The sequence below is a fragment of the Zootoca vivipara genome, chromosome 13 (assembly GCF_965207765.1).
Source record: "Zootoca vivipara chromosome 13, rZooViv2.hap1.1, whole genome shotgun sequence".
NCBI classification, from domain to species: domain Eukaryota; kingdom Metazoa; phylum Chordata; class Lepidosauria; order Squamata; family Lacertidae; genus Zootoca; species Zootoca vivipara.
Genome location: NC_142596.1, coordinates 10,277,431 through 10,303,086, shown reverse-complemented (window position 1 = coordinate 10,303,086; position 25,656 = coordinate 10,277,431). Strand labels below are relative to the sequence as shown.

General features: G+C 47.2%; 2 protein-coding genes across 12 annotated transcripts in view; one reads left to right on the top strand and one right to left on the bottom strand.

Moving 5' to 3' along the window:
- Positions 1–1,171: 1,171 nt before the first annotated feature.
- On the top strand, positions 1,172–11,412 carry LOC118093172 (uncharacterized). 7 transcript variants are annotated; one of them, XM_088657403.1, is made up of 7 exons: positions 1,172–1,309; positions 5,168–5,684; positions 5,867–5,993; positions 6,628–6,710; positions 6,975–7,101; positions 8,740–9,936; positions 10,198–11,412. In XM_088657403.1, the coding sequence occupies exons 2-7, from the start codon at positions 5,268–5,270 to the stop codon at positions 10,212–10,214; spliced, it is 1,968 nt and encodes a 655-aa protein (XP_088513529.1). In that variant the 5' UTR covers positions 1,172–1,309; positions 5,168–5,267; the 3' UTR covers positions 10,215–11,412. The 7 variants fall into 7 exon arrangements, with proteins under 7 accessions (XP_088513529.1, XP_088513530.1, XP_034987956.2 ...); XM_088657404.1 differs by lacking the exon at positions 10,198–11,412 and having other exon boundaries at positions 5,867–5,978; positions 8,743–10,048; XM_035132065.3 differs by lacking the exon at positions 10,198–11,412 and having other exon boundaries at positions 5,867–5,978; positions 8,740–10,048.
- Positions 11,413–18,344: 6,932 nt separating this feature from the next.
- The window catches only part of RBPMS2 (RNA binding protein, mRNA processing factor 2), a 47,465-nt gene continuing 40,153 nt past the window's right edge, over positions 18,345–25,656 (bottom strand). For 4 of the 5 annotated variants that reach the window (XR_009558525.2, XR_015946922.1, XR_015946923.1 and 1 more), the window contains 2 exons: positions 21,740–21,807; positions 18,345–19,716 (listed from right to left, as the gene is read on the bottom strand). Coding sequence is in view for 1 of the 5 variants with exons in the window: in XM_035131079.3 (XP_034986970.1) it covers positions 21,745–21,807 (63 nt within the window). In the remaining 4 variants the exon portion in view is untranslated. The remainder of the gene's footprint in view (positions 19,717–21,739; positions 21,808–25,656) is intronic. The other variant, XR_015946921.1, reaches the window with a different exon arrangement.

The window sequence follows — 25,656 nt, the reverse complement described above, 5'->3', positions numbered from 1 at the left end:
TAACTTTTTCATCTCATCTCTTTTTTCTCTATCGAGCTGAGACCTCCCTCCCTTCCTTCACACGGCTTTGTTGTTTTACTCCTGTCTTGCAGTTCCTTTTACAAGTTCAATCTCAATTTGTAGGATTTATTTCAGTCCTGCAAGTGTCTTTATACCTGTACAATTTTTCTCCATATAGTCAATGAATTTACTCCACTCTCTCTCCCTGATTTCGGATCGCACAGGTCAACTTGGCCAATTCAGCATAATCCATCATTTTTGTCTGCCACTCCTCAATAGTTGGAACCTCTATGATGCTGCTTGTAAGGTTCAGCGCAAATTGGGCGTTAAGACAACTTTATCCCTCTGTCTCCTCTCACACTCCACTATGGGAAACTTTGGCAGGGCCAGGCTTGCCTGAGGACTGAACAACGGAGTCTCAGTTGCCTTGGACTGCACTAAGTAGCGAGAAAAGGGTCCCACCTACACCAGTACATTTTGGCACCCTGAAATGAACCACAAAATGGCGGGGTAATTGAAGATCTACATCAGCAACACGGGAAGGGTGCAAAATCTCTGCATATTCCTGCATTGCAGGGGGCAGGACTAGATGATCCTCAGGGTCCCAATTCTATGATGTGCATCGGAATCTGCTGCCTCTCTGGATCCTGCTGCCAGAAGAGCTTGCCTCATTTTGCCTCACGGGTGGGCCAGCCCTGCTTCCACCCACCATCTCAGCCTGCTGCATGCATCTCCTCCCTCCATCGCCTTGCACAAGCCAAACGCCCCATTCCCCCACGTGGGTTGCGGGATAGCAAGGGCGTTCAGGAAGGGCAACCGGCACGGGAAATAACGATAAAAGAAACGCGGCGGCGCCTCTCCAGGTTCCTATCGGACTCCCCGCCTGGTGCGCATCAAGAAGCACCACCTGCCCAGCGCGCATTGCTTGCTTGCGTTTTGGATGCTCCACGGAGAGGATTTGTTGCGGGGCACTCAAAGGGTTAAATCCGGGTTTCCCAAACTTGGGTCACCAGCTGATTTTTGGACTACAACTCCCATCATCCCTAGCTAGCAGGACCAGTGGTCGGGGATGACGGGAACAGTCCAAAAACAGTTCGAGACCCAAATTTGGGAAACACTGGGTTAAATGAATCGAGTCGGATTCCTAGAGAGAATTTATTTTATGGGGGGGGAAGGGAGGAAGTGAACCCTGGAGCAAAGCCAGCCCCACCCATGGACGCCTCTTCCTGCCCTGTTTCTTCCAGGAGCGGAAAGTGGCCCCTTGGCTTCCGTAGGCGCTGCAGCGGCGCCTCCTTCCTTCTGCGATCTGGTGAGCCTCCGCCCTTGTGCGTTTGGGGAAAGGGGAGCCTAGGGGCTACAGGGAACGGTGGGTGAGTGAGTAGGGGGGTCCTGATTCTGGAAAAGGTGCCCAGGCTCAAACCCTGCAGAGAGAAGGCTTCCTTTGCTTGATTGCTGTTATATTCCACCTTTCCACCAAGGAGCGCAAGGTGGAGTACATGGACCGCCCTCTCTGCAGCGATGGCTGTGGGCTGGATTCCTGTATTGCAGTGGGTTGCACTAGACGACCCTCCGTGTCTCTTCCAACTCTCAATGAATCTGTGGCTGCTGCAACGCATCATACGTAGGGCTGGCTCTGAAAGCGGCTCAGAAATTTCAGCTGCGCAGAATTCGGCAGCTGGGTTGCTCACTGGGGCTGCTGCTATTGTTGTTGTTGTTGTTGTTGTTGCTATTGTTGCTATTGTTGTTGTTGTTGTTGTTGTTGTTGCTATTGTTGCTATTGTTGTTGTTGTTGTTGTTGTTGCTGCTATTGTTGCTGTTGTTGTTGTTGTTGTTGTTGTTGTTGTTGTTAATATTAATATTATTAGCTGCCCATCTGACTGGGTTGCCCCAGCCACTCTGGGCAGCTCCCAACAAAATATTAAAAACACAATAAAACATCAACCATTAAAAACTTCCCTGGACAGGGCAGCCTTCAGATGTCTTTTGAACAGCCGGTTGGAGCATATTACACTGATCCTGGCTCAACTGCACTAGCTGCCACCGTTCCTGGGCCCAATTCAAAGTCCTGGTTCTGACCTATAAAAACTTAAAACAGCTCAGGACTGCAATACCGTGTTTCCCCTATTTTAAGACGTAGTCATTATATAAGCCATAGCAGGATTTTAAGCGTTCAGGAAATACAAGCCATACCCCGAAAATAAGCCATACCTCCGAGGAGCGAGACCGCTGAGGGAAGAGGAGGCGAAGGAGGCGCGCTCAGTGCTGTGGGGGCTGAGGCATGGTGCAGTGCCCCGAGCCTCTGGGAGCCGGCAAGAGCAGGAGGCGGCTTGCCAGGTCGGCATCCAGCAGTGTGCGCGGAGCACCCCAAGCCTCTGAGAGCCAGCAGAACGAGGAGGAGGCTTGCCGGGTCGTCGCTCAGCAGCGCGCGCGGAGCGCCCCGAGCCTCTGGGATTGTTGTTGCTGCTGCTGGCTGCCGGAGGCTCGGGGCGCTCCGCGCGCGCTGCTGTGCGACGACCCGGCAAGCCTCCTCCTCGTCCTGCTGGCTCTCAGAGGCTCGGGGTGCTCCGCGCGCCCGAGCCAGCAGCCTAGCTTCTCTTTTTTTCCCTGCCCGAGGCAGCCTGCCGCCCCGCTACCGGAACTGGCGGCTGCAGAGCGGAGCGCTCCGCAGCGCCAGGCGGAGCGCAGCGGCCTGGCCTCTTTTTTTTCTTTTTTGCCTGCCGCCCCGCCACCGGAACCGGCAGCTGCAAAGAGGAGCGCTCCGCAGCGCCAAGCGCTCGGAGCGCCCTGCAGCGCTGGGCGGAGCGCAGCTGCCTGGCCTCTTTTTTTTTTTGTCTGCCGCCCGCCACCGCAACCGGCAGCTGCAAAGAGGAGCGCTCCGCAGCGCCAAGCGCTCGGAGCGCCCTGCAGCGCTGGGCGGAGCGCAGCAGCCTGGCCTCTTTTTTTTTTTTTTGTCTGCCGCCCGCCACCGCAACCGGCAGCTGCAAAGAGGAGCGCTCCGCAGCGCCAAGCGCTCGGAGCGCCCTGCAGCGCTGGGCGGAGCGCAGCAGCCTGGCCTCTTTTTTTTTTTTGTCTGCCGCCGGCCACCGCAACCGGCAGCTGCAGAGAGGAGCGCTCCGCGATCGCTCCTCTAGACCACCTTGCCGAGAGCCTCCAGCCTTTCAAGCGGCAATGCTCAGGTGCCCGAATGGGAAGAGAGACCCCCCTTGCCAGATTCTGAGCGCTCCCTGCTCCCCGATGGATTGGGCAAAATCCGGCGCGCAGCGCAGGCGCGGGATGAAAGGCACGATCCAGCCTCGGCAGCCCTAGCGACGGCGAGGGGGGCGTTGCGAGCCATTTAAAGCTGTGGCCGTTGCTTCACTGCTTTTTAGCCCCCTGTCCGGCAGCTTTCTGTGTCCTTTTTGTGGTGCGTGAGGAGCGCTGCTATCGGGCTGCGCTCTGGCTGCCTTTCTACCCCCCCCAGTTGTTTAGTGGCTTTTGCGGCACATGAGGAGCACTGCCATTAGGTGAGGAGGAGCACTGCCATTGGGACGCGCTCCGGACGTTTTTTCTAAACCCCCCAGCGGTCTGGCCGGCTTCTCCTGACTTCGCAGGGTGCTGCCAGCCCAGCAGCAGCAACGCCGGCCGCGGCAGGAGGAGGCAGGAACCACTAAGACACCCCCCGAAAATAAGCCATAGGCTTATTTTCTTGAGTAAAATCATTATAAGACGGTGTCTTAAAATGTGGGAAACACGGTACTTCAAGGACTGCCTCTCCCCAAAGGAACTTCCCCAGATCCTGTGATCATAATCTGAAGTCCAGAGAGATCTGGAGGGCAGCAACATGGGAAAGGGCTTTTTCTACACTGGTTTCCCTCTTTTAGGATGCTCTCCCCAGGGAAGCTAATCTGATGTCTTCGGTTACATATCTTAAGGTACTGGGAAAACACATTCCTCTTCTCTCAGGCCTTTGGCTAATTAAATAATCTGTGGCTTTTGAATGTGCTTGTGGGAGAGGCTTATTGGTTTGGTTCTGTTCTTGTTTTATTATGCATTTTGTGTGGTTGTTGTTTTTCGTACTTTTATTTTGTGAACTACCGCGTGATCTTCAGGTGAAGGGTGTTATATAAATAAAATAAACCCTGTGGGGTAGGTTAGCTTGAGAGACAAGGACTGGCCCCAAGGCCACCCAGTGAGATTTATATGGCTGCGTTTGGACCCTGGGCTCTCAGGTGCTAGTCCAGTGCTCTTACCAGTACACCACATTGAGTTGTGTTTGGAGGTTCGGGACATAGAAGGCCTGAGAAGAGCAAGCAAGACCCTTGCCCCATTTCACAGCAGGGCAGCTGGCCCATCCAGGACCCCCCTCCCCATTCTAACTTGAATCAATTAATGATAGCTGTACTTCTGTTAGAATTAGTGCCTCCCTTGACCAGGTGCCAACTCTCCTTCCTTTGTCCCAGTCTTGTGTTCATTTATGCGTTGCTTCACGTGGCGACATTGTGCTGGGGAAGGGGGTGGGGATGGGCCGCAGAAGCGTGCGGTGAAATAATTAAAAGAAATGGGGAGAAAGACATTGAGAGGAAAACAGGAGAGGGAGAGAAAACTCCCCATTCCTGATGGACACAAAAGTTTGGGAGCGGTGTCTGGCTACTGTTGTGAACAGGATACTTCAATGCGTCAGAAGTGGGGAGCCAAATGTGGCCTCTCTATGGCCCTCAGGACTCACCCCAGACCACACCCCTTCCTCAGCCACACCCCTTAGCAGCCCTAGTCAAATGGAGAGACTATTGCCACCACAGAAAGGTCCAAGGTGGGAGGAAGCGGGGAACGCTCCATCTTCTGGCCCTCAATGCTTTAATCTAAGTGCAAGAACCTCCTCTCAAGATGTTCATTTAAAAATCTCAGCCTCCCCTTTCCACCTCCCTTTCTTCCTACCAGTAGAAGTATTACCGGTTGGCAGCTGGACTAGTGCAACAGGTTCTGCACCTTTTGAACCTCAGTCAGAATGAGGGCTTTAATCTATAGCCCTCAAGTGAAGGAATTCTTCCTCATCCCAGCCTGTGTCTCACAATATGCATTCACTGCCTTTCGTTTTGGTACAAGACATGGTTGCTCCTGAGCTTATGGGAAATCTCCCTGCCTTGGCAAAGTAATAATGCACTTACAGAATGATGTCTTGGCTTTGCAGGCCTTGGTAACGGCACCAATTAGGGCCATCTTTACCTCAAGGCAAAAACTGGGAGGAGGGAAAAGCAATCCTCTTGCAGGAAGAGGAGCACCAATCCAAGATGGGCAAGAAGGATTTAGCCGGCCCCAAAGAAGGAAGAGGCCGCCTCAATGCCATCAGGAATAGGAGCAGTGGGGGATCCTGGGGAAGAACGGTGGTGCAGAAGACCCCGGGAGAGGACACAAGTAGCTCAGTTGTATGGTGCCAACGCTTCCGGCGGTATCGCTACCAGGATGACAAGGGGCCCAGAGAGGTTTGCAGCCAGCTCCACCATCTTTGCCGCCTATGGCTGAAGCCGGAGCAGCGCACAAAGAGTCAGATTCTGGACTTGGTGATCCTGGAGCAGTTCCTGACCATCCTTCCAGCGGAGATGGAGCGCTGGGTCAGAGAATGTGGAGCCGAGACCAGTTCCCAGGCAGTGGCCCTGGCAGAAGGTTTTCTCCTCAGTCAAGCAGATAAGCAGCAGAAAGAGCAGCAGGTGAGGGCATTTCATCCTGGCAGTTCAGGAATGTGAGAGAGGAGACTCTAAAACTCCCCACTAATTGTCTTATCTCTTTTGGGAAATCATCCAAGGAGGGATGACCCCAAACCTTTGCTTCTGATCATACTTTTTCTAAGCCTTCTCCTGTTCTGTGTCTTTGCTTCTCATTGCTGTTTCAGGAGCTGGAACTGCTTGCAGAAGTGGGCTCTGGGTTCCCCGAGACAGAGGAGGCTCCATCAGATATCAGACACAGTCCACCAGGAAGAGGGGTCATGCAGGAGACCAACAGAGGTACCACCTTACAGTGTAAGGATTAATGGGGCATAATTCAATTGGGTCTGCCCCTATTTATTATGCAAGAAATCCCTAGCGTGCCTCAAGTTTTTGACGATATTTTGATTGCAGCCAAGAGCTCCACCCCACCCCCAACAACTGAAATGGGTGCCGACATCCAAAATCCATTCAGTGGAAAATATATGGGCCTTGCTTACATGTTTCGCTAATCCAAGCCATGGCTTAGTGCAGCTCTGGAGAACCTTAGGACTTCTGGATGGTGCATGGCTAATAGCCAAGGATGATGGGATTTGTAGTGCAGCAACAATTGGAAGAACAAAGGTTCCCCACACCTGACACAGTATGAGGCTGGTAGTTGGGGAGATCATGATTGCTTTGCTTCTCTCTGGTCGTTTTGCTGCTGTGGTCCACTGAGGTGAGCTCAGCCGTGGCTTGGCTTAGCATGGCGTCCAAACTTTGGTTCCTAGTTTAGCTCTCTGCAGAGGAACTATGTTATAATCAGTGCCTCCTGCCCATTTGCATCACACCATGGTTTGGCCTATCACGATGTGGGAAGCAGGCCTTTGTAATGCCCATGTGTACTTGGACATGCATTGCTTATTCTACTAGCTTCCCACTATCTTTCTTTGTGTGTGTGTTTTTATAGATAATGGAATGGTGCCAGAAAAACATGCTCAGCCATCTCGACTTTGTGGTAGATGGGAAATGGCTTCTGTGCGACCTAAACAGGTAGGGGCAAGACTCCCTGCAGAGACAAAAGGAGAAGCTTGGTTTTCTCTGTTCCCCCTGGTCACATTTCTGGACCTTGATGAATCTTTCTCTTTCTGTTTGTGTCTCTCAAAGCTGTCCACTAGGAAATCTATGAATGCAACTCGTGAAAGATGTAAATCCTGCAAGATAATAGACATCTTCCCCACTGCACCTCTGCCATAACTGGCCTTTTGGATATTTCTGTCTTATCTATGAGGAGGAAATGTTTTCTTTTTCTTTCAGGGCCTGGTGACCTTTGAGGAGGTAGCTTTGAATTTCTCTAAAGAAGAGTGGGCTCTGCTGAATCCTGACCAGAGAGCTCTGCACAAGCAAGTCATGGAGGAGAGCTGTGCACTCGTTGCCTCTCTTGGTAAGGCTGCCTAGTTCAAGGCTGGGGAATTTGTGGCTCTGCAGACGTTTTTGGACTCATAACTCCCATCAGCCCAAGTCAATATGGGCAAGGCTGATGAGAGTTAAGAGCCCCTAGATGATGAAAACACCTCTTTCCATTTCTTAACATGTTTTGGCACAGTTCTTGCCATTCAGCATCTCAGCTCCCCTTCACCCGGTCTAGTGGGACATACCAGTATTTTTATTTACTAAAGCATTGATATCCTGCATTTCCATTTAACTGAAATCACAAAGGGGATCACTGGGGAACAAAAATTTTGTTGCATTGACACCTGCAATTGATTAGACATGAATACGCAATGTTAAAACCACAGCATAGTGGAAACAACTTTTTGGTCAACATCAGGTCATTGGACAGTGGGGCCGTAATAAATGAAATATAGACCAGAGCCATTCTAGAATTGCATTAGCCTAACAGAACCACATTGTCATTGTTTACTGCCTAAAAGTCAACAGTAAAAAAGAGAGAGGAGGGAGTCATATGTCCCTAGGGAACAGGTTGCACAGCTTTGGTGTCGCTGCTGAGGAAGCTCTGCTGCACAAAATAATTGAGGGTATAATGTAAGGGGGTGGGGAACTTCAGGTCAGGGGGCAAATGCAGCCCTCTAGACCTCTCTGTCTGGCTCCAGAGCTCTCCTCAGACCATGCACCTCACTGGACCCTCTTTGTGCCACAGGTGTTTTTGCCTGGCCGGAATGTGTCCTTGAACTCTGATAATACCTCTTGCCTGGATGGAGGGCGGAGAAGGATGTGTGAGTCTCTGTGTAGAAACCAGGTCAAATTTACATTGTTTGCTCCACCCACTTTTGCCTCTGGCTCCGCCCACCACCGGCATGCTGCCCAGAAGAGAATGCGACACTCGATCTGGAAAAGGTTTTCCCACCTCAGGAACAGTTTCTTCTCTAGAGCGATTTTGGCCTTAAATGGAAAACCTGGACTTTGAAGTCATCTTATTTTACTTGTTATTTGTATTATATTTACTGTTTTTAATTAGGTTTTGTAATTTTGGATTATGCGGAATGCTTTATCTGAGTGGATGTAGCAACCGAGTAATTTGTCCCGCAAGGGGACAATGACAATAAAGATATCTTATCTTGTAACAGGAGTGGGGAAGTGTCTTTCGTTGCCACCATCCACATTACAGATTAGCTAGTAAAAAATCAAGCTGTACATTCGCCACAAAATAGATATGAGTCTGCCTCGGCCACATTTGGACCATCTCAAAATCCAATGTGGCTTGAATATGAAACAGTCCAACACACTGGCCTCTGGTGCTTCAAAAGACTTGTGGATATTTTTCTGATGAGTTTATACAGTCTCGTAGTCTCCCTCAAGGTTCCCATCTGCACTATTCATTTAAAGCCCATGAGAAGGGCAGGCAAGAATCAGGCCCAATGGCCAGTATACTGTTCCCCACCCCTTGTTCTACACCACACCAGCAGTCAGTCAATACTAGATAGAAGAGGTTGGAAAAGAACTGCCTCCCACCTAAGTATTTTCAGCTCTTCTTTTATCAGAAGAGTTATCTGACATGTTTGGGTGATATGAGACTCCTGGCCTAACTCAGATTCTTATCAGTTCCCTGTTTTTGTTCTAGAAGGTGACATCCAAGATATGGAGAATGAGGGAGCACTGCGTGAGAGTCAGTCCTTCGCTTCAAAAGCCAGTGGCTGCTATGAAATTGCAACCCAAGAGGAAAGAAACAAAACCAGCAACTGTCCTGTGTCTCCAAACAGATCTGATTCGAACCCAAACCGTGAAGCTCGTGGCAAAATCCACGCAGAGGAGCAACCATTTAAATGCCAGGAGTGCGGGAAGAACTTTGGTTGGAGGTCACAACTCAATAGGCACCAAAAAATGCACACAGGGGAGAAGCCATACAAATGCTTGCAGTGTGGAAAGAGTTTCAGGCAGAACTTTCACCTCACTTCCCATCTAAAAATCCACAGAGGGGAGAAACCGCATGAATGCTTGGATTGTGGGAAGAGCTTCAGTCAGAGGAATGACCTCGCTTCTCATCAGAGAATCCACACAGGGGAGAAACCATATAAATGCTTGGAGTGTGGGAAGGGCTTCCGTTCGAGCACCAGCCTGACTTGTCATTTAAGGACTCACACAAGGGAGAAACCGTATAAATGCCTGGAGTGCGGTCGCAGCTTTGGCCAGAGCTCATACCTAAGTAAACACAAAAGAATTCATACGGGGGAGAAACCATATAAATGTCTGGAGTGTGACATGAGCTTTAGTCATAATTCATCCCTCACATACCATCAAAGAAATCACACTGGCGAGAAACCGTATCGGTGCTTGGAGTGTGGAATGAGATTCAGTCAGAGTTCGGCCCTCATGTACCATCAAAGAATTCACACAGGGGAGAAACCATATCAGTGCTTGGAGTGCGGAAAGAGCTTCCGGGTCAGACCAAGCCTCACTTCTCATCAAAGAATACACACAGGGGAGAAACCTTACAAATGTTTGGAGTGTGGAAAGAGCTTCCGTTTGAGCACAAGTCTCACTACTCACCAAAGAACTCACACAGGGGAGAAACCTTACAAATGTTTGGAGTGTGGAAAGAGCTTCAGTGTGAGGAAAAGCCTCACCTCTCACCAAAGAACTCACACGAGGGAGAAGCCACGCAGATGCATCAAGCAGGGGTGGGGAGCCTGCGGCAATTCAGATGTTGTACCCCCAACTTCCGCCAGCGCCAGCCATCATGGCCAACAGTCACCGATGATGGGGGTTGTAGACCAACAACATTTGGAAGGCCCCAGATCCCCTGTCCCTAGCTCTCAGGGTAAGAAAGAGTTTCATTAAGTATCACAGGGCTCACTCAAGGGAGAAACCAATAGACATTCTTTGAGTATGGAACAAGATTAATATCAATAAAGCCAATATTTTAAACTTGAGAAGCGTTGTATAAGTGAATGTCACAGGAGCCCTATTTTTGTACCCTATATATATGAGAGAGAGAGAGAGATTAGGAAGTAATTATGTATACAGATGTGTCCACAAGGAATTGAAACTGAAAATAGCTTTTTATGTTCCTTTTTTTCAGATACAAGTCAGTTCTGAAAACAAGAACTGTAGGATTATGCATTATCCCTTATAAGCACATAAAACAGTATTAGTATATTTGTCTAACAAGTCTCCCTATCACCATGTTCAAATAACATTTATGGACTCTGTGCCACAAAATTTCCCATGTGTCCTGTGGGATTCCCCCCCCCCAATACTTTGAGCCCATTTTACCATTTAATCTGTTAACTTTTTCTGGCCCACTATCCTATTTTAAGAGCAACTTGTAGATTTTTGATGATCTGTTAGTACCAGTCTTCATAATTAATTCTTCAAATGTTGTAAAATGTCTTAGGTTGTGATCCTAACCCCTGGCCTACACTTCTGGTGAAGGTTAGGATCCAGTAGATGTTCCTGTGGGCTGACAGGGTCCCACCACTATGGAGGTCCCTGCTGTAGGCACAGAGAGCAGAGCAGAGGCAATGCCACCATCATCTCAAGGAAATGGCTATTATGCCTGGTCCAGCTCCCAGAAAGGGGCCTGATGTGGACATCTCTTCTGTGACAGAAAAAGGAGAAGGTATACCCATCATCACCCTGGCTAGTATAAACTGCAAGGCTTCAAATAAGGTGGTGGCATAAGCTGCTTCTCCCTGGGCAGAGATTGGATTGATCTCTGCAGTGTCAATTTGCTCAGTGATCCAATTAATGCAATTTGCAATACATAATATAACGCAATACAGATGACAGCTTTTTTTTCTTTTTATCCCGCACATTTCTCCACTTTATTTCTTGGCTTTTTCTTGTTCTAAACAATTTTTGATAAGACACTTATCATTTGTTAATTTGCTGAGTCAGTATCTCAGTTGATAAATGTTGAAATGAAGTGAAAAATCTTCAGGCAATTTGGCCTGAAACAGATACAGCTTCTCACATTGTTTTTTAAGATTTCCAGTTGCCATTTGTTTGTTTGTGTGTGTGTGTGTGTTGTGTGTGTGTGTGTGTGTGTGTGTGTGTGTGTGTGTGTGTGTTGCTCTTATTTGTTAATCTTATGGGATCAGATCACCACCACAGATACCCTATAATCTTTTTTTTCCTGGAATCTGCTGCCATTTATATCCATATTTTCTGCTTTTACTTTATTCAATGCATATTACACTAAACATCCAGATTCAGTTGCAAGTTTCACTAATTCTGTTAAAGATCGTATAGGTTCTGTAAATGTTAAAACTATATATTAAACATAAGAATATGAGTCCCTCCCAATTTCTGTTCATCTTTGCACCTCTTTTTATTTTATTCTCTTACTGTAATTGCTAATGTTTCCAGAGCTAGAATGTATAAAGAAGTAGAGAAGGGACAACAACCTTGTCTTTTTCCTTTTATATACATAATGACCTATAGGCCACAGGTATTCCCAGGCAGCAAAATGAATTGGAGGTTGCAGTTCTTATTTTATTACTAGCATAGAACCCTAGAGTTGGAAGAGACCACGAGGACCATCCAGTCCAACCCCCTGCCAAGCAGGAAACACCATCAAAGCATTCCTGACAGATGGCTGTCAAGTCTCTGCTTAAAGACCTCCAAAGAAGGAGACTCCACACTCCTTGGCAGCAAATTCCATTGTCGAACAGCTCTTACTTGAGCAAAATCCAGGGGATTTGTTTTTCTCCTTTGAAAAAAGGCTGCATTCCCATGCAGTTTAATGACGTTTCTCAACTTGAGGCCCAATCGAGGCCTTCATAATGGGGCTTACACGGACATTTGGAAATTGCTGCATAAACGTTGCAGAACTGAATTTTAAGATCAGAAGAGTGAGAAAGAGACAGTTGTGTTCATTACTATTTGATAATATGCTTGTACATGTGTAAAGGTAAAAAATGTAAAGGACACCTGGACGGTTAAGTCCAGTCAAAGGCAACTATGGGGTTGCAACACTCATCTCGCTTTTCAGGCCGAGAGAGCCACCGTTTGTCCACAGACAGCTTTCCAGGTAATGTGGCTAGCAGGACTAAACTGCTTCTGGCACAATGGAACACTGTGACGGAAACCAGAGTGCACAGATACGCCATTTACCTTCCCGCTGGAGCACTACCTATTTATCCACTTGCACTGGCATGCTTTCGAACTGCTAGGTTGGCAGGAGCTGGGACAGAGCAATGCGAGTTAACTGTGTCATGGGAATTCGAACTGCCTACCTTCCAATCGGCAAGCCTTCTATACGCATGTGTGTATGTTTGTGTATACACACACACACACCACCTCTCATGCCCCCACTACCCACTACTCAGGCCTTCATTTAACAACATACGGTACTTCTTAGTTCTTGGATTGCTGAACTGAGACTTTCCCCTAGATGGTGCCATAGCCATGTTCAGAATTCTCGTAAAACCAGGAAAACCAAAATGCCTTCATCAGGGCGGCCAACTTTTCATACCAAGTGGGCTGCATGGGCATAGCCTGAGGGGAGCAGTGCATCCCAAATCCTAAAAAATGATTGAAAAGCATTTAAAAGACTCAATTAACTGAGGTTTTGCGCCCCCCCCGCAAAAGTTTGTCTCCCCCTAACAAAAGCCAGCCCTCTGTAATGTCCGCTTTGGGGGGGTGTATTTTTACACATGATCTTTTTGCCCCACCCAACAAGAATCCTGGCTACAGCTATGATGGGCCAGAGTAGTTATTCGACATGGAGCCCCCGGGCAGCACACTGTCTTGTCACACCAGTGGTGGGTGGGAGCGAGACCATATTTGAAATCTAACCCAGCCCTCCTGCCACCTTCCCAAAGCGGGCTAAGCAAGGAGCTGGGCTTTGGGAAGGAGGCATAACGCCTCTGACAGGGTCCTAGAGTCCTTCTTCCTCCTCTGGAAAGATCATTGCTCTGCCAACTCATGCCTCTGGCTCACCACTAGAATGTGGCTCCCAGAAAGCTCCCCATGGGGCGATATGGCCCTTGACCCCAAAATTTTCCCCAACCCTGGTTTAAGGGAATAACAACTTACAGCTGACCATGTTGTGTCTGTTTTTAGAAGGGGGAGATTCTGTCTTCAAAAACAGACACCCATTGTGCTATATGGAGTTTGCCTCCCAACAAGCTGGTTATGAACACACCAGATTAAGACAGAATCTGCTCTGCCTGTCAACATAGCTGCGTGTGTGCATATACACACACAGACAGAAAGACAGACAGACACACACACACACAGGTTTATTGCAGTGAGCTTCTGCTGCTGCTATGACCTACTTTGATTATTATGAAGGATGTGTGCGCACATGCGCAAGACCCCTTTGCAAGCACGGGGCGTGTGAATTATTCATGCTCAGCCCATGTTAATGCAGGATTTAAACAATCTCGTCTATAATTCAGAGGGCAGGGTGCTCCCACGGTTGGCTCTAGTGGTCCCCAGGGGTCATTCACGCTTAGGTGAGCAAAGCTGAGTACTGTGGCTGGTTTTGACAGACAGGAGCGGAGGGGGAAACGATTCAGCAGGAATCAATGCAGAGACTGAGCAGGTGCTTGTGGGGAGAGAAGCCACTGGAGTAAAAAGAAAGGAAGTGGGAGGCAACATTTTCAGGGATAGGGAACCTGTGGCCCTCCAGGTATCGTGCGTCTACAACAGGCACCCCCAAACTTTGGCCCTCCAGATGTTTTGGCCTACAACTCCCATGATCCGTAGCTAACAGGACTAGTGGTCAGGGATGATGGGAATTGTAGTCCAAAACATCTGGAGGGCCGAAGTTTGGGGGTGCCTGGTCTACAACACCTATCATCCTTGACCTCCAGCTGTGCTAGCTGATTCAGTGATGGCAACTGGAGTTCAACAACAGCCACAGGTACCCCACCTGTGTGAAGGGACAGAGGGTGTAACCATTGCTCAGCAGAAGAACATATGCTCTAGGCACCTTCAGTTAAAAGCACAAGGGAGCAGGTATAGGAGATTTCTGCCCAAGACCCTGAAGAGCTGTTGTTGCTTAAGAGTCTGCAGACAATGCCTAGATGGGCAAAGAAGCTGGTAAGGGTAAAAGGTAAAGGACCCCTGGATGGTTAAGTCCAGTCAAAGACTATGATGGGGTTGTGGTGCTCATCTTGCTTTCAGGCCGAGGGAGCTGGCGTTTGTCCACAGACAGCTTTCCGGGTCATGTGGCCAGCAGGACTAAAACTGCTTCCGACGCGATGGAAACCAGAGTGCACGGAAACACTGTTTACCTTCCTGCCACATCGGTATCTATTTATCTACTTGCACTGGCATGCTTTCGAACTGCTAGGTTGGCAGGAGCTGGGACAGAGCAATGGGAACTCACCCTGTTGCGGGGATTCAGACCGCTGACCTGATCGGCAAGCCCAAGAGGCTCAGTGGTTTAGAGCAGTGCTCCCCAACCTTTTTATCGCCGCGGACCAGTCAACGTTTGATAATTTTACTGCGGCCCGCTGAGGGGGGGCGTTGATTGTTTCGTGGCCCGCTGAGGGGGGGGGCATTGATTATTTATATTTTATTTAGATTGTTTTGATTTAATAATTTTAATTTAATTGTATTTAATGTTCCTTGGGCGGACCGGTACCAATTGATCCACGGACCGGTACCGGTCCGTGGCCCGGGGGTTGAGGACCACTGGTTTAGAGCACAGCGCCACCAGCTGGCATAAGTTGTCTTGCATATATGGGATGGGCTTGGCTCTAGTACATAACATGTTCCAACTGCAAATGTCCCCCATTTGACTACTGCTAGCATCAACAGGTAAGGCTGGGGAAAATACCTGTCATACTCCAGAGTGCTGCCACCACTCAATGCAGGCAATGCTGAGACTAATAACACATGCCAGGTACAGGACAGCTTCCTAGAAACCAAAGGGCAGCCAAGTCGATTTCTTGAAGGAGCTTTGTCAGGAAAGGTGACCCACAGACTATAGTTCACTCCTTCCAATATAGCCCTTATTTCATAACACAGGCAGAATAAATGGAGACCTCCATGTTCCATGGTTTGTACTTTCATTTTTTTTAAAAAATGTTCTCATGCCCAAATAATCTGGAGCAGGTGTGGGGAACCCTTGGCCTTCCAGATGTTGCTTGAGCTCTTTGGAGGAAAAGTGAGATATAAATGCAATAAATCATCACCATCATCATCCCTAGTCATCATTGGATGTCCCTCACTGACACACAAGATCAAGTGAAACCAAAAGCTAGACACGTTGCTCTAGCTCCAAGAAGAAGACCATCACCACTCAGAAAAAAATATTTTTTGCCTTTCTGGCAAAAGCCTAGCACTGTAAGATGGCAGGTGGCAAGTCAATTATGGCTCAGGATTGCAATACCTCAAGGACTGCTTCTCCATATGAACCTATTCAGACCCTGCAACATGAAAACGGGTCTGTTCTGCAGTGGCTGCCCCTTTGTGAAATGCTCTCCCCAGGGAGGTTTGGCTAGTACCTTCATTATGCACCTTTAGTCACTAGGCGAAAAACATTCCTCTTCAATCAGGCTTTTGGCTGAGTAGCACCATATACTTCTTTTGAATATGTTTGTGGAAGGGGTTATTGGGCTGTGTGTTGTTTTTTGGTTCCTATTTTTATTATGCATTTTGTGCTTTTATATTGCATTTTATGTTGTCAACTGCCTTGAGATATATTAATAATTTCCCTTCTGTTTGCTTACACACAGATCATGGAAGGTCTTTGCCAGAAAAGGGCCTGTTCTTAGATACGACTTGGGATTTTTGCTCCAATTGCTGCCTTGCCTTCCTCTCATAAGCAATGATGTCCCTCTGGCTTCAGATTTAGCAAAAGGGTAGGGAATGTGGAGAAGATAACCAAAAGTTAGAGAGAGGTTTAACTAGGGGCCCTTGGCAAGGAATCATAGAATTGGAAGAAACCACAAGGGCCATCCAGTCCAACCCCCTGCCAAGCAGGAAACCTGTCAAGCAGGAGTTGTATGGGCAGTGCCCCCTGAAAAGAAAAAGCCACTTTACCACAGTAGAAATTAGAAATTATTACTACATTTTACACAATCCAGGTAATTGAAACGTCCAGAGGGAGGGCAAGGAGAGGATGAAAGGCAAAAAAATAAAATAAAAAATTGTGTGGCTTTGTGCCATGGTGCGAGGAGGACAGGAAGCTTTTTCCATGCCTGATTTCGCTGCAATAGCAGTGCTATGTCGCCATCTTCCCATAGTCAGAAAGGTGATTTTTTACACCCTGTGCCTATGGCAGGGACTCTGCCAACAGCAGCAAGGGTAAGGGGGCAGATGGAGAGGCCACCTCCCAGCAGCCAAGAAGGAATACAGCCAAAGTCAAGATCAGCCAGCCTACACCAGACAGCAGGGTTGCAAGCCCAGGTCTCATCAAACACAGCCAGAAGAATCCAGTGACCGATGCTTCCGATAACATGGAGAATACATAGATGTCTGGGTTTGAATGTTGAAATAGTTTGTATCTGGAAGAGACAATGTCTGCTTTGTGCTTTCTTCTCCGTGTATGGATTTGGGAAAGGGGCCGTGTAGTTTTACCTGCATTTGCGGAAACACCTCCACCCTGCCTGCAACCTCCCCTCCCTAGTCCTGCCCACTAGGGAGACACCTGCACTGCAGGAAGGGGGAAGGGGAAGAGTTATTTGGTGCTGGGGAGAATGTCGCTTGGCTGAGCAGTCGTTTCAACATGAACGGTTTACTTATCATTTATTCATGAAAACAGTCCCTGCCTTTTGGTGACGGCGGAGCATCTTGCCCCTCTAATGGAACAGGTGCATCCACACAGCAGGCAAAAAGGGAAGACCATTCACCCCTCCAGAGGTGCCAAATTGGTGGGCAGCGTAAGAGAGGAGGCCCTTGGTCATGGCAGCTTGGGCTTCGATGCAAGCACACCACAAAGCAAAGAGGACAGGGACAGCAGATGACTGGGGACGTGTCAGGCGGCTATAAAACACAAAAGTGGGATTCATTCAAGGAAAGGGCAGGTATGAGAATTTATCATATGGCTAGGCTCTGCGGTGGTTAAGTGTCCATTCAGACTGCCAGGGCAGAAGACAAGGAGCCCGAACGGCACGTGGAACCAGAGCCAACAACAGGCAGAGGCAACTAATTCCAGTTTAGTCCCCATCATTTTCCCTGCTGAGTACTACAAAGGCAACACAGAGATGAAGGAAGAAGCCGAGAGCCAGAGCCACTCACTGGATGGCTGTTAGGTAGATGTTTTGGCAGGCAGGTGGAGGCTGGCTACGTTCCAACCATGCAGAAGTGAGGCCCAGTTCTCAACAAAGCGCCTAAGCCTGGATCTAGGTGTTACCCCATGTAAAATTCTCTCCATATCAAAAACTAGGGACTTTCCCCCTATAACACAGCAGTTTTCTACATGACAGGACTCTGATACAAGGGGCATTGAGTCACACAAGCAGAGTCTGAAATGGTGTAGCACAGACCACCAAATCAGCAAGACCAAATGTCTATTTAGTCCAGCATCCTTTTGTGCCAAAAGGAAGCTCACAAGCAGGGCATTTCCAGCAACTGGTAGTTCAGAGGTACACAGCTTCAGTTCCTAGAGATAGGGACAGAAAGATTTATGTGCTGAACATACTGCCGTTTTGTGCGTTTCCTCTAATAACATTTGCGCTTGACCAGGAGAAATGCTCAAGCAGTGATACCGATGCAGAATAGAATGTCCCTATTTTCATCTGAGAAATGTTGGAGGGTGTGATATCGACACATGTTCCTGTCCAAATTGCCTCTGCTGTATGCTTCCCTCCGTGGCCTAGCAAGTCTGTCCTACTCAGAGGTGTACCACCACAGTGAGGATGAGGAATGAGGGGTGAGGGAGACAGATGCACAACATCCAGCATACATATATACATTTAATAGTCATGCCTTCCAAGATTCCTTGGAAATGTAGTTTGTTAAGGGTGCTGAGAGTTGTCAGGAGACGCTGTTCCCTTCAGAGCTACAATTCATAGAGCTCCCTGGGAAGAGGGTCTGATTGTCACTTTGCATAGGAGTCTTCTGGCAACTCTCAGCACCCTTAAACTACACTTCCCAGCATTCTTTGCGAGAAGTTATGGGTGCTAAAGTGGTAGGATAGAACTTTGAAGGTGTGGCACAAATGTAACCCCATGCCACATTTCCAAAACAGGACAGGCTTGTGAGCACTATAAGTCAATAACCACATTCCACCCCTGCCCCCACCGCACTAAAGAGTCAACACACCACTGAGTACAATTCATATATTATCCAGTTTCACATTCTCATAGGATATAGCAACTTATTTCTCAAGAATCTTAATACAAGCGAGACAGCCATGGTCCAATAATACTTAAAGCACTTCCAAATACCAAGCAATAAAATGTTAACGAAAATTGCACAACTTCTTGTTACTATGCCTGACTGAATCAGTTACAGAAAAAGTCTTTTTCTCTTCAAGCTTTTAACTAAACATTTAACTTATCATACAGATTACAGTTTCTCTTTAATAATAATTAATTGCACAAAAACCACAAAATCTTTTATGATGCATAAATACTTCCTTATTACACATGGTACAAAAATACTCGTACATCTTTGTTCGGTATTCCCATAAGGATGGCTGATTATTTGGCAAGACTGGATTCTCTCCAATCAGAGGGATGTGGAAAAAAAGGTTAAATATTTTACAGCTGTTCTATATATAGAAGTCTGACTGAAAACAAACACAAAAACAACCCTGACTTTTAACTGGAGAAGGGCAAATGGACAAGAAACCCAGTGCATTGTACTTTTGAGAAGAAACTTTTTTTTTCTTTTTCAAATTCTAGTCAAAGCAGAAATTGGAAAGGGAAAACTGGAGGAAAAAGAAAGCCAAGGGGATTTTTTTTTTGGGGGGGAGGGCAAAAACTAGGATAGTGTTTTCCAGAAGCAAAGTCTTCACAGAAGCAAGATGAAAAACTTCAGTGATCAATAGCTAGGCCAAGACCCGTTGCTATGGTTACACAAATGCTAGAACAAAAACAAGCTTTGCACACTCACACACGCACACACCCAAGTTAAAGTGTTTTAAATTCATGCCAGAAAACATGCAAAACTGATTGTCTTTCACTTCCTCCAGCGGAACTGCATAAACAATGTTTAGGATAAGAAGGCCCTGGATATTGCACTGTACACACAGCTAGACCACGTTTTTGTGCCAGGAACCCAGCTGGAAACCAGAAAAAAAACGAGAAGAGAAAAGAGAAAAAGGGTCTGTCACCAAAACTGAGTCTCTCCAACTGGGCCTCAGCGTAGCAGGAGGAGAAACTCAGAAATGGAAGTTTGGTATGAGTTAGTGGAGGGCAAGACAGGCAGGCAGGCAGGAAGGAAGGCAAGAGAGAACACAGACCATGCAGAGTCCACTGAGTTGGGTGAGGGGGTGGGCAGTTTATGTTCACAGTCCTGGACAGGAAAGCCCACATCTTTGTTCACAAGAAGGACAAGTTACTGCAGTTGAGCACCTTGCTGGTGCCCACAGGAAGGGCTTGGAAGGAAGGTTTCCAGCGATCCAGATAACTTCATCCCTGGCACATCACTCCATGGAGAGACAAAGGGGGGAAACGTGGACCAAGAGGCAGCTCTTGAAAAAGCAAGGGAGAGAGCATTGCTGAGAACACCCTTCATCTAAGCCCCACTATGATGCAAGGAGGGTAGCTTCCACCCCCATCCTCCCTTATCATTGCTTGTTTGCCCAGAGAGGAGACCAGACTTCAAAAAAAATATGAGATCTGTAGTGTAGTGACCGAATTATAAATGGAGGCATCTCCTTACAGGGAACACCAGTCAAAACTGTGTTAAAATACGATAATTGGTGGACGTAACCTAAGCTCATGGGCCTTACATGAGTTTTAGAATAAACAGCAGTCACTAAGCAGTTGGCTCCTACCTCTCTCGCCCTGACCTAGCCACTGTGATCACCTCCATTATTGTAACTCATTCTATGTGGGGATGCCCTTGAGACCGACCCAGGAACTCCAGCAGGTGCAGAATGCCGTGGCAAGACTCCTTACGGGGTCCTCGCTGCGGGATCACATTCACCCAGTGCTATACCAGCTGCCACTGGCTCCCAGTGGAGTACAGGATCAGGTTTAAGGTGGTGGTTTTAACCTTTAATGCCCTATACAGCCTAGGACCCTCATACCTATGGGACCACCTCTCCTGGTATGTCCCATGGAGGACCTTACGGTCTTCAAATAAAAACATCTTGGAGATCCCGAGCCACAGGGAGGTTAGGCTGGCCTCGACCAGAGCCAGGGCTTTTTTGGCCGTGGCCCCGATCTGGTGGAATGCTCTATCACAAGAGACTAGAGCCCTGCGGGACTTGGCATCTTTCTGCAGGGCCTGCAAGACAGAGCTCTTCTGCCAGGCCTTTGGACAAAGCACAGTCTGACCCCCTCTCTCCTTCTGTAATCCTCATAGAACTGTAACCCAATGGCTGCCATTAATTTGATTCTGAATTGATTTTAGAATGTATTTTAATTAATTGTGTGATTTTATGTACACTGTGCTATTTTTACTTGTTAGCCGCTCTGAGCCCGGCTTTCACCAGGGAGGGTGGGATACAAATAATTTTATTTATTTATTTATTTATTTATTTATTTATTTATTTATTATTAGGGCAGACAAAAGGCTCCTACCTCATCCATTTTACCTACTGAAGACCAGCAGTTGAACCTTACTTCAAACACTGTAACCAGGACAGAATCCTCTACCCCAGACCCCAAGGGTCTACCCCAGGCATCCCCAAACTGCGGCCCTCCAGATGTTTTGGCCTACAACTCCTATGATCCCTAGCTTACAGGACCAGTGGTCAGGGATGATGGGAATTGTAGTCCAAAACATCTGGAGGGCCGAAGTTTGGGGGTGCCTGGTCTAACCTAAAGAGTAACATTACTATTGTCGCTATTTAGTAAATTTATATACCGCCCTTCATCCAAGGATCACACGGTGGTTTGCAACATAAACAAAATAGATAACACAGTAAGAAAAAGACAATACCCCCCTAACCAGGGAGTGTGCCACCTCTCCCACTTCATGCCATAACATCTAGAAGCACCTGCAACATCAGCCAGCATTAATCACATTGTTCACATGACAGGTGCTTCTGAACATTATGACTGAAGGGGGGCAGTGGGACCTGCCATGCGGGAGTCTTGCTTTCACTGGTATTCCCATGTGTGGGCAATAATATGTAACCCTCCAATTCCAGAGTTACATTAAGGCTGTAGTGTAGCTCTGGAAGTGTAGCTCTGACGAGCTGTCTCTGCTTGCTTGCATTGTTGGGGGCTTTTCCCAATTGTCTGACAATGGGAGGAGGCTGGCCAGGCTGCATTACTGTCACCAGCTCAAGAGAATGTATTTGACTTGTTGGTTGATTCCATGTCTCCCTGTCTCCTGCACCATATATTTCCATGCATCTACCACCTGAGGCAGCAGCCTCACTCACTCGGCCTAATAGTAGGGCCGGCTCTGCTGCCAATTTAAAACTGTTATGCCCAGTGTCTGGTTTATCTAACAAAGTTCATTATACGGGGTGTCCAACTATCCGATCCCCACTTTCTAATATGAGATTTTGAGCCAAGTCATCCAAGCCAGATACTCACTAAAACTAACAGAACTGACGAGACTTCCATCCTTGCTGGGTAGCTTCAGAGGGAGGATACCAGCGCATCTAGAAGAGAATGACAGAGTATGATAGAGGAGGGGAAAATGTCAGTGCATCCAAGGCAGGTAAAGTAGTGCTCCCAAAAACTCTACGTAAGCTACTTCTCTTAGGTTGCTCATTATTCCTCAAGATCCTCTGGAAAACAGGACTGCCACTCTTTTCTGGCAGCATGTATTGCTCCCTTCAACCTTCTGAATAATTGACACAGGGAGACATACTCAAGCTTGCTAAGCCTGTAACATTAGTAAGGTCCCATAATGTCTTCTCTGCTCCTACCCCTCCAAGGCAACTGATACATCTTTTCTCAACTCCTAGTTCTAGGGAAGTTTATGCCTTGGAGGCCACGTTTGATGAATGACCGGCAGGGCTGTAGATTTTGCCACAAAAATGACATAGTGGCAACAATGGCTGTCTTAAGAGTCACCCTACAACTCACGTGCCACTTTCCTGCCCCATATTACAACTCTGCAATGATGCTTTAAAGGTAAAGGGACCCCTGACCATTAGGTCCAGTCGTGACCGACTCTGGGGTTGCGCGCTCATCTCGCATTATTGGCCGAGGGAGCCAGCGTATAGCTTCCAGGTCATGTGGCCAGCATGACAAAGCCGCTTCTGGCAAACCAGAGCGGCACACGGAAATGCTGTTTACCTTCCCGCTGTAGCGGTTCCTATTTATCTACTTGCATTTTGACGTGCTTTCGAACTGCTAGGTTGGCAGGAGCTGGGACCAAGCAACGGGAGCTCACCCCGTCACAGGGATTCGAACCGCCGACCTTCTGATCAGCAAGCCCTAGGCTCAGTGGTTTAACCACAGCTCCACCTGGGTCCCAGATGATGTTTTACTCCTTGGCTGTTCCTTGCCATCACAACCATCACATGCTCCAACTGTCCACATTTATCAGAGCTGGTTCTTCTCGTCTGGAACCAAGTCTCTGGTAAATAAATGTTCCTATTTGAGATTTTAAAAATAGATCCCTTCCAACCTCTCCTGCTTCCCAAACAACTTAACCACCTAGTCAACATGACCAGCCACATTTCAAGTTGCAGCTATTTTACAAGTACAACCACTGGTAGAGTAAGATGTGGTGGTTTTTAAAGTTCTGTTAAAAAACAAAATAAAAAAAAAACTTACAACGTTTATTACAATGACTAAACTGTTGCAGATAGCCTTCTCTTGCACACGAGACACACCTACTCCAGAATTCGGTGCAGAGGAGGCTGCTTCAGAGTAAAAAAATAAAGCAAGCAGAAAAAGGAGCCTGAAAATGTGCGGTAGTGTGCGAGGCTTGTGCGCAGGGACCCTTTGTGTGAGAATAGTGAGGTATCAAATGTACATGAGCCCCTATTTTGACACCTGCAAAATGCTGAGAAGTTTTGGGACTAGGGCAACTTAACAGGGGAGAAGAGGTAACATCTGGACTGCTGCAGCAGCGTTTGGTCCAGAAGTAACCCAACAACCATGACCTGAAAAAGCAACAATGGGGGACCTGTGGGCATCCAGTCATTGCCGGATTACAATTCCCATCATCCCTGACAATTGGGCCATGATAGCTGGGGCAGCCTAGGACATCTGAGCGGCCGCATGTTGCCCATCCCCAAGCTAAAGCAAATGGAATTTATCACTGCACAGGAACCAAGAGGAACAGACCTTTGAGGATTCATGAAGGCAGTTGCAATTGGACCTTTGCCCTCCTCCTAAGGCATAATAGTAAGACCAATGTGAATATAATTAGTAATATATGTGCTCCACCCAATAATGCAGTTGCAGGGGAGTCCTTGAAGGTCCAACTCCCATTTTAACGCTAGGAATCCAGAGCTAGAGCATTCAGCAGCCTCTGCTTAAAGACCTTTCGCAACTTAGGCTATATCCACAACATACATTTTAAGTACTCTTAAATTATACCCACTGTAACAATAATGGCTTCCCCCAAAGAATCCTGGGAACTGAAGTCTGTTATGGGTGTCAAGACTTGGGTGACCCCCCCCCCCACAGAACTACAATTCCCACTACCCTCAACAACTACAGTTCCTAGGTTTCTTCAGGGGAAGCCATAACAGTTAAGAGTGATGTAAGAGTGCTTCAAATATACATTGTGGATGTGATGTAATATAAAAGTTGTTCAGGAGGATTAACACACCTTTGTACTGGTACTACCAGATACACTATAATTTATATGAAAAATCTGCTGCCAATATTAACATCTGGGGGACTGGACTTCTTACTCCCTCCAACATCTGCACAGTCTGTCAGTATGGCTTGCTCTGCAGCAAGCCTGCCAACCTCAATTTTTTCTTACCATTATCCTTCCCTGTAAGTTAAAAGTTGCATTTAGTTCTCCCACCTGATAGCCAGCAGGATTGTCATGTTTTGTATTTCTGCCCTTCCACAAACTCCCACCACTCCCAAGCTGTAGCTAAAGCATTTCCCAGATTCCTACATCCATCTCCCCCGCACATCTGGAATTAGTTTTGTTCCTTCTGCTCAACAACTGAGTGGAAACAGGAAGTTTCCCTGGCCGGGCTGTGCAGTGCTCTTTAACCCTGGAAAGAAAACCCCCAGTCACTAGATCTGCAGGATCCTGCCAGGAGAGATGCAGCTGCCCAAGGTCCACATACAACCCAATGGAAGGGCAAGAGGCTGGCTCTATGTCTGTGCTAAGATGACAATTGTGTATCTGGTGGCTGCTTTGAGATCTCTGTTGACCAGACTGAGAGCATTGGCGGAATGGGCGGTTCTCTCCAGAGTCTCTTTAGTAAGCCAGCTGCTTCTATATATGGGCTGTGTACATATTACCAGCTTCAAAAAGGCAGCTAAGATGTTTTTTTTCTCAATTTGGACCATAGCTGGCTTGGTGGGGGGACACACATCAAAACACAATTATTCAATATGCAATGACAGGGAAGATACAGGATACATATGGACTGTGGCTAACAGTCCATATCATGAGGGATACATGACTCTACTCAATTGATCACACTTGCACATGAGTAAGCAACTGTGAAGCAGCACACTTTTTAAAAAAGATGCCTGCATCACCTTTAGAGGTATCGCATGATAAAGGGAGATGTCGTATAAGACTGTTGCTCTCATCCTCTAATGTGAGTTCTTATGAAATCTGTGAAGTTTCAAAAATCTGCATGTCAGATCACCATAACCCTTTGGTTTAGTAAACACTGCAGCCCTTATTTCCACCTAGGGAAGGGAGAGAATTCAGTTCAGCTAGCATTTGAAGCCTAACTTTCGTAACTCATGCTCCCTTGAAACAATATGGGAACTGAAATTCAGCAATGCTTCAAAACTTCCACTTCTCCGAAGTCTGCAATTCAGCTCCTCAGCTAAGCAACATGTACAAAATGGGGTAAAATGTGCACAAGAGTACATGTATCTGTGAAAACATATGAACAAAAATGCATTATTATTATTATTAATAAGGGAAATGGTTTTCAAGATGTGCAGTATGCAAATTGGATTAAAAATGTATATATTAGGATAAATTCCCTTTTTATATATATATAAAAATTGCACTGATGCGGAAATGTGAACTCAGATTTAAGACTGGAAAAACAGGAGAAACCACAATTAACCAATTTGTCCAACCCTACTTCCACCCTCTCCAACATCTTCCCTTTCCTATGAAGTTCTATGACATGACATAGGCAGCAACCGTATCAGACTGGAGTGAAGGAGTAAAAGAACAAAATTATATTAAAGGAAATCAGAATTTTTTTTACATTTGGAAAGTGTGAAGAAGGATATTCTGGACTCCTGTCAAGGATGGGTCCTCCCTTCCTTGACAGAGTCCATAGCGTGACTGATGTGTGTGTGTGCACCAGTTGGCTGTGCGGGGGAAATTA

Coding starts and splice junctions, on each gene's coding strand:
- LOC118093172 (XM_035132061.3), top strand. CDS start 5,268: ATGGGCAAGAAGGATTTAGCCGGCCCCAAAGAAGGAAGAGGCCGCCTC. Junction 5,685..5,866: donor AGCAGCAGAAAGAGCAGCAG/GTGAGGGCATTT, acceptor TTGCTGTTTCAG/GAGCTGGAACTGCTTGCAGA. Junction 7,102..8,739: donor TGCACTCGTTGCCTCTCTTG/GTAAGGCTGCCT, acceptor TTTTTGTTCTAG/AAGGTGACATCCAAGATATG.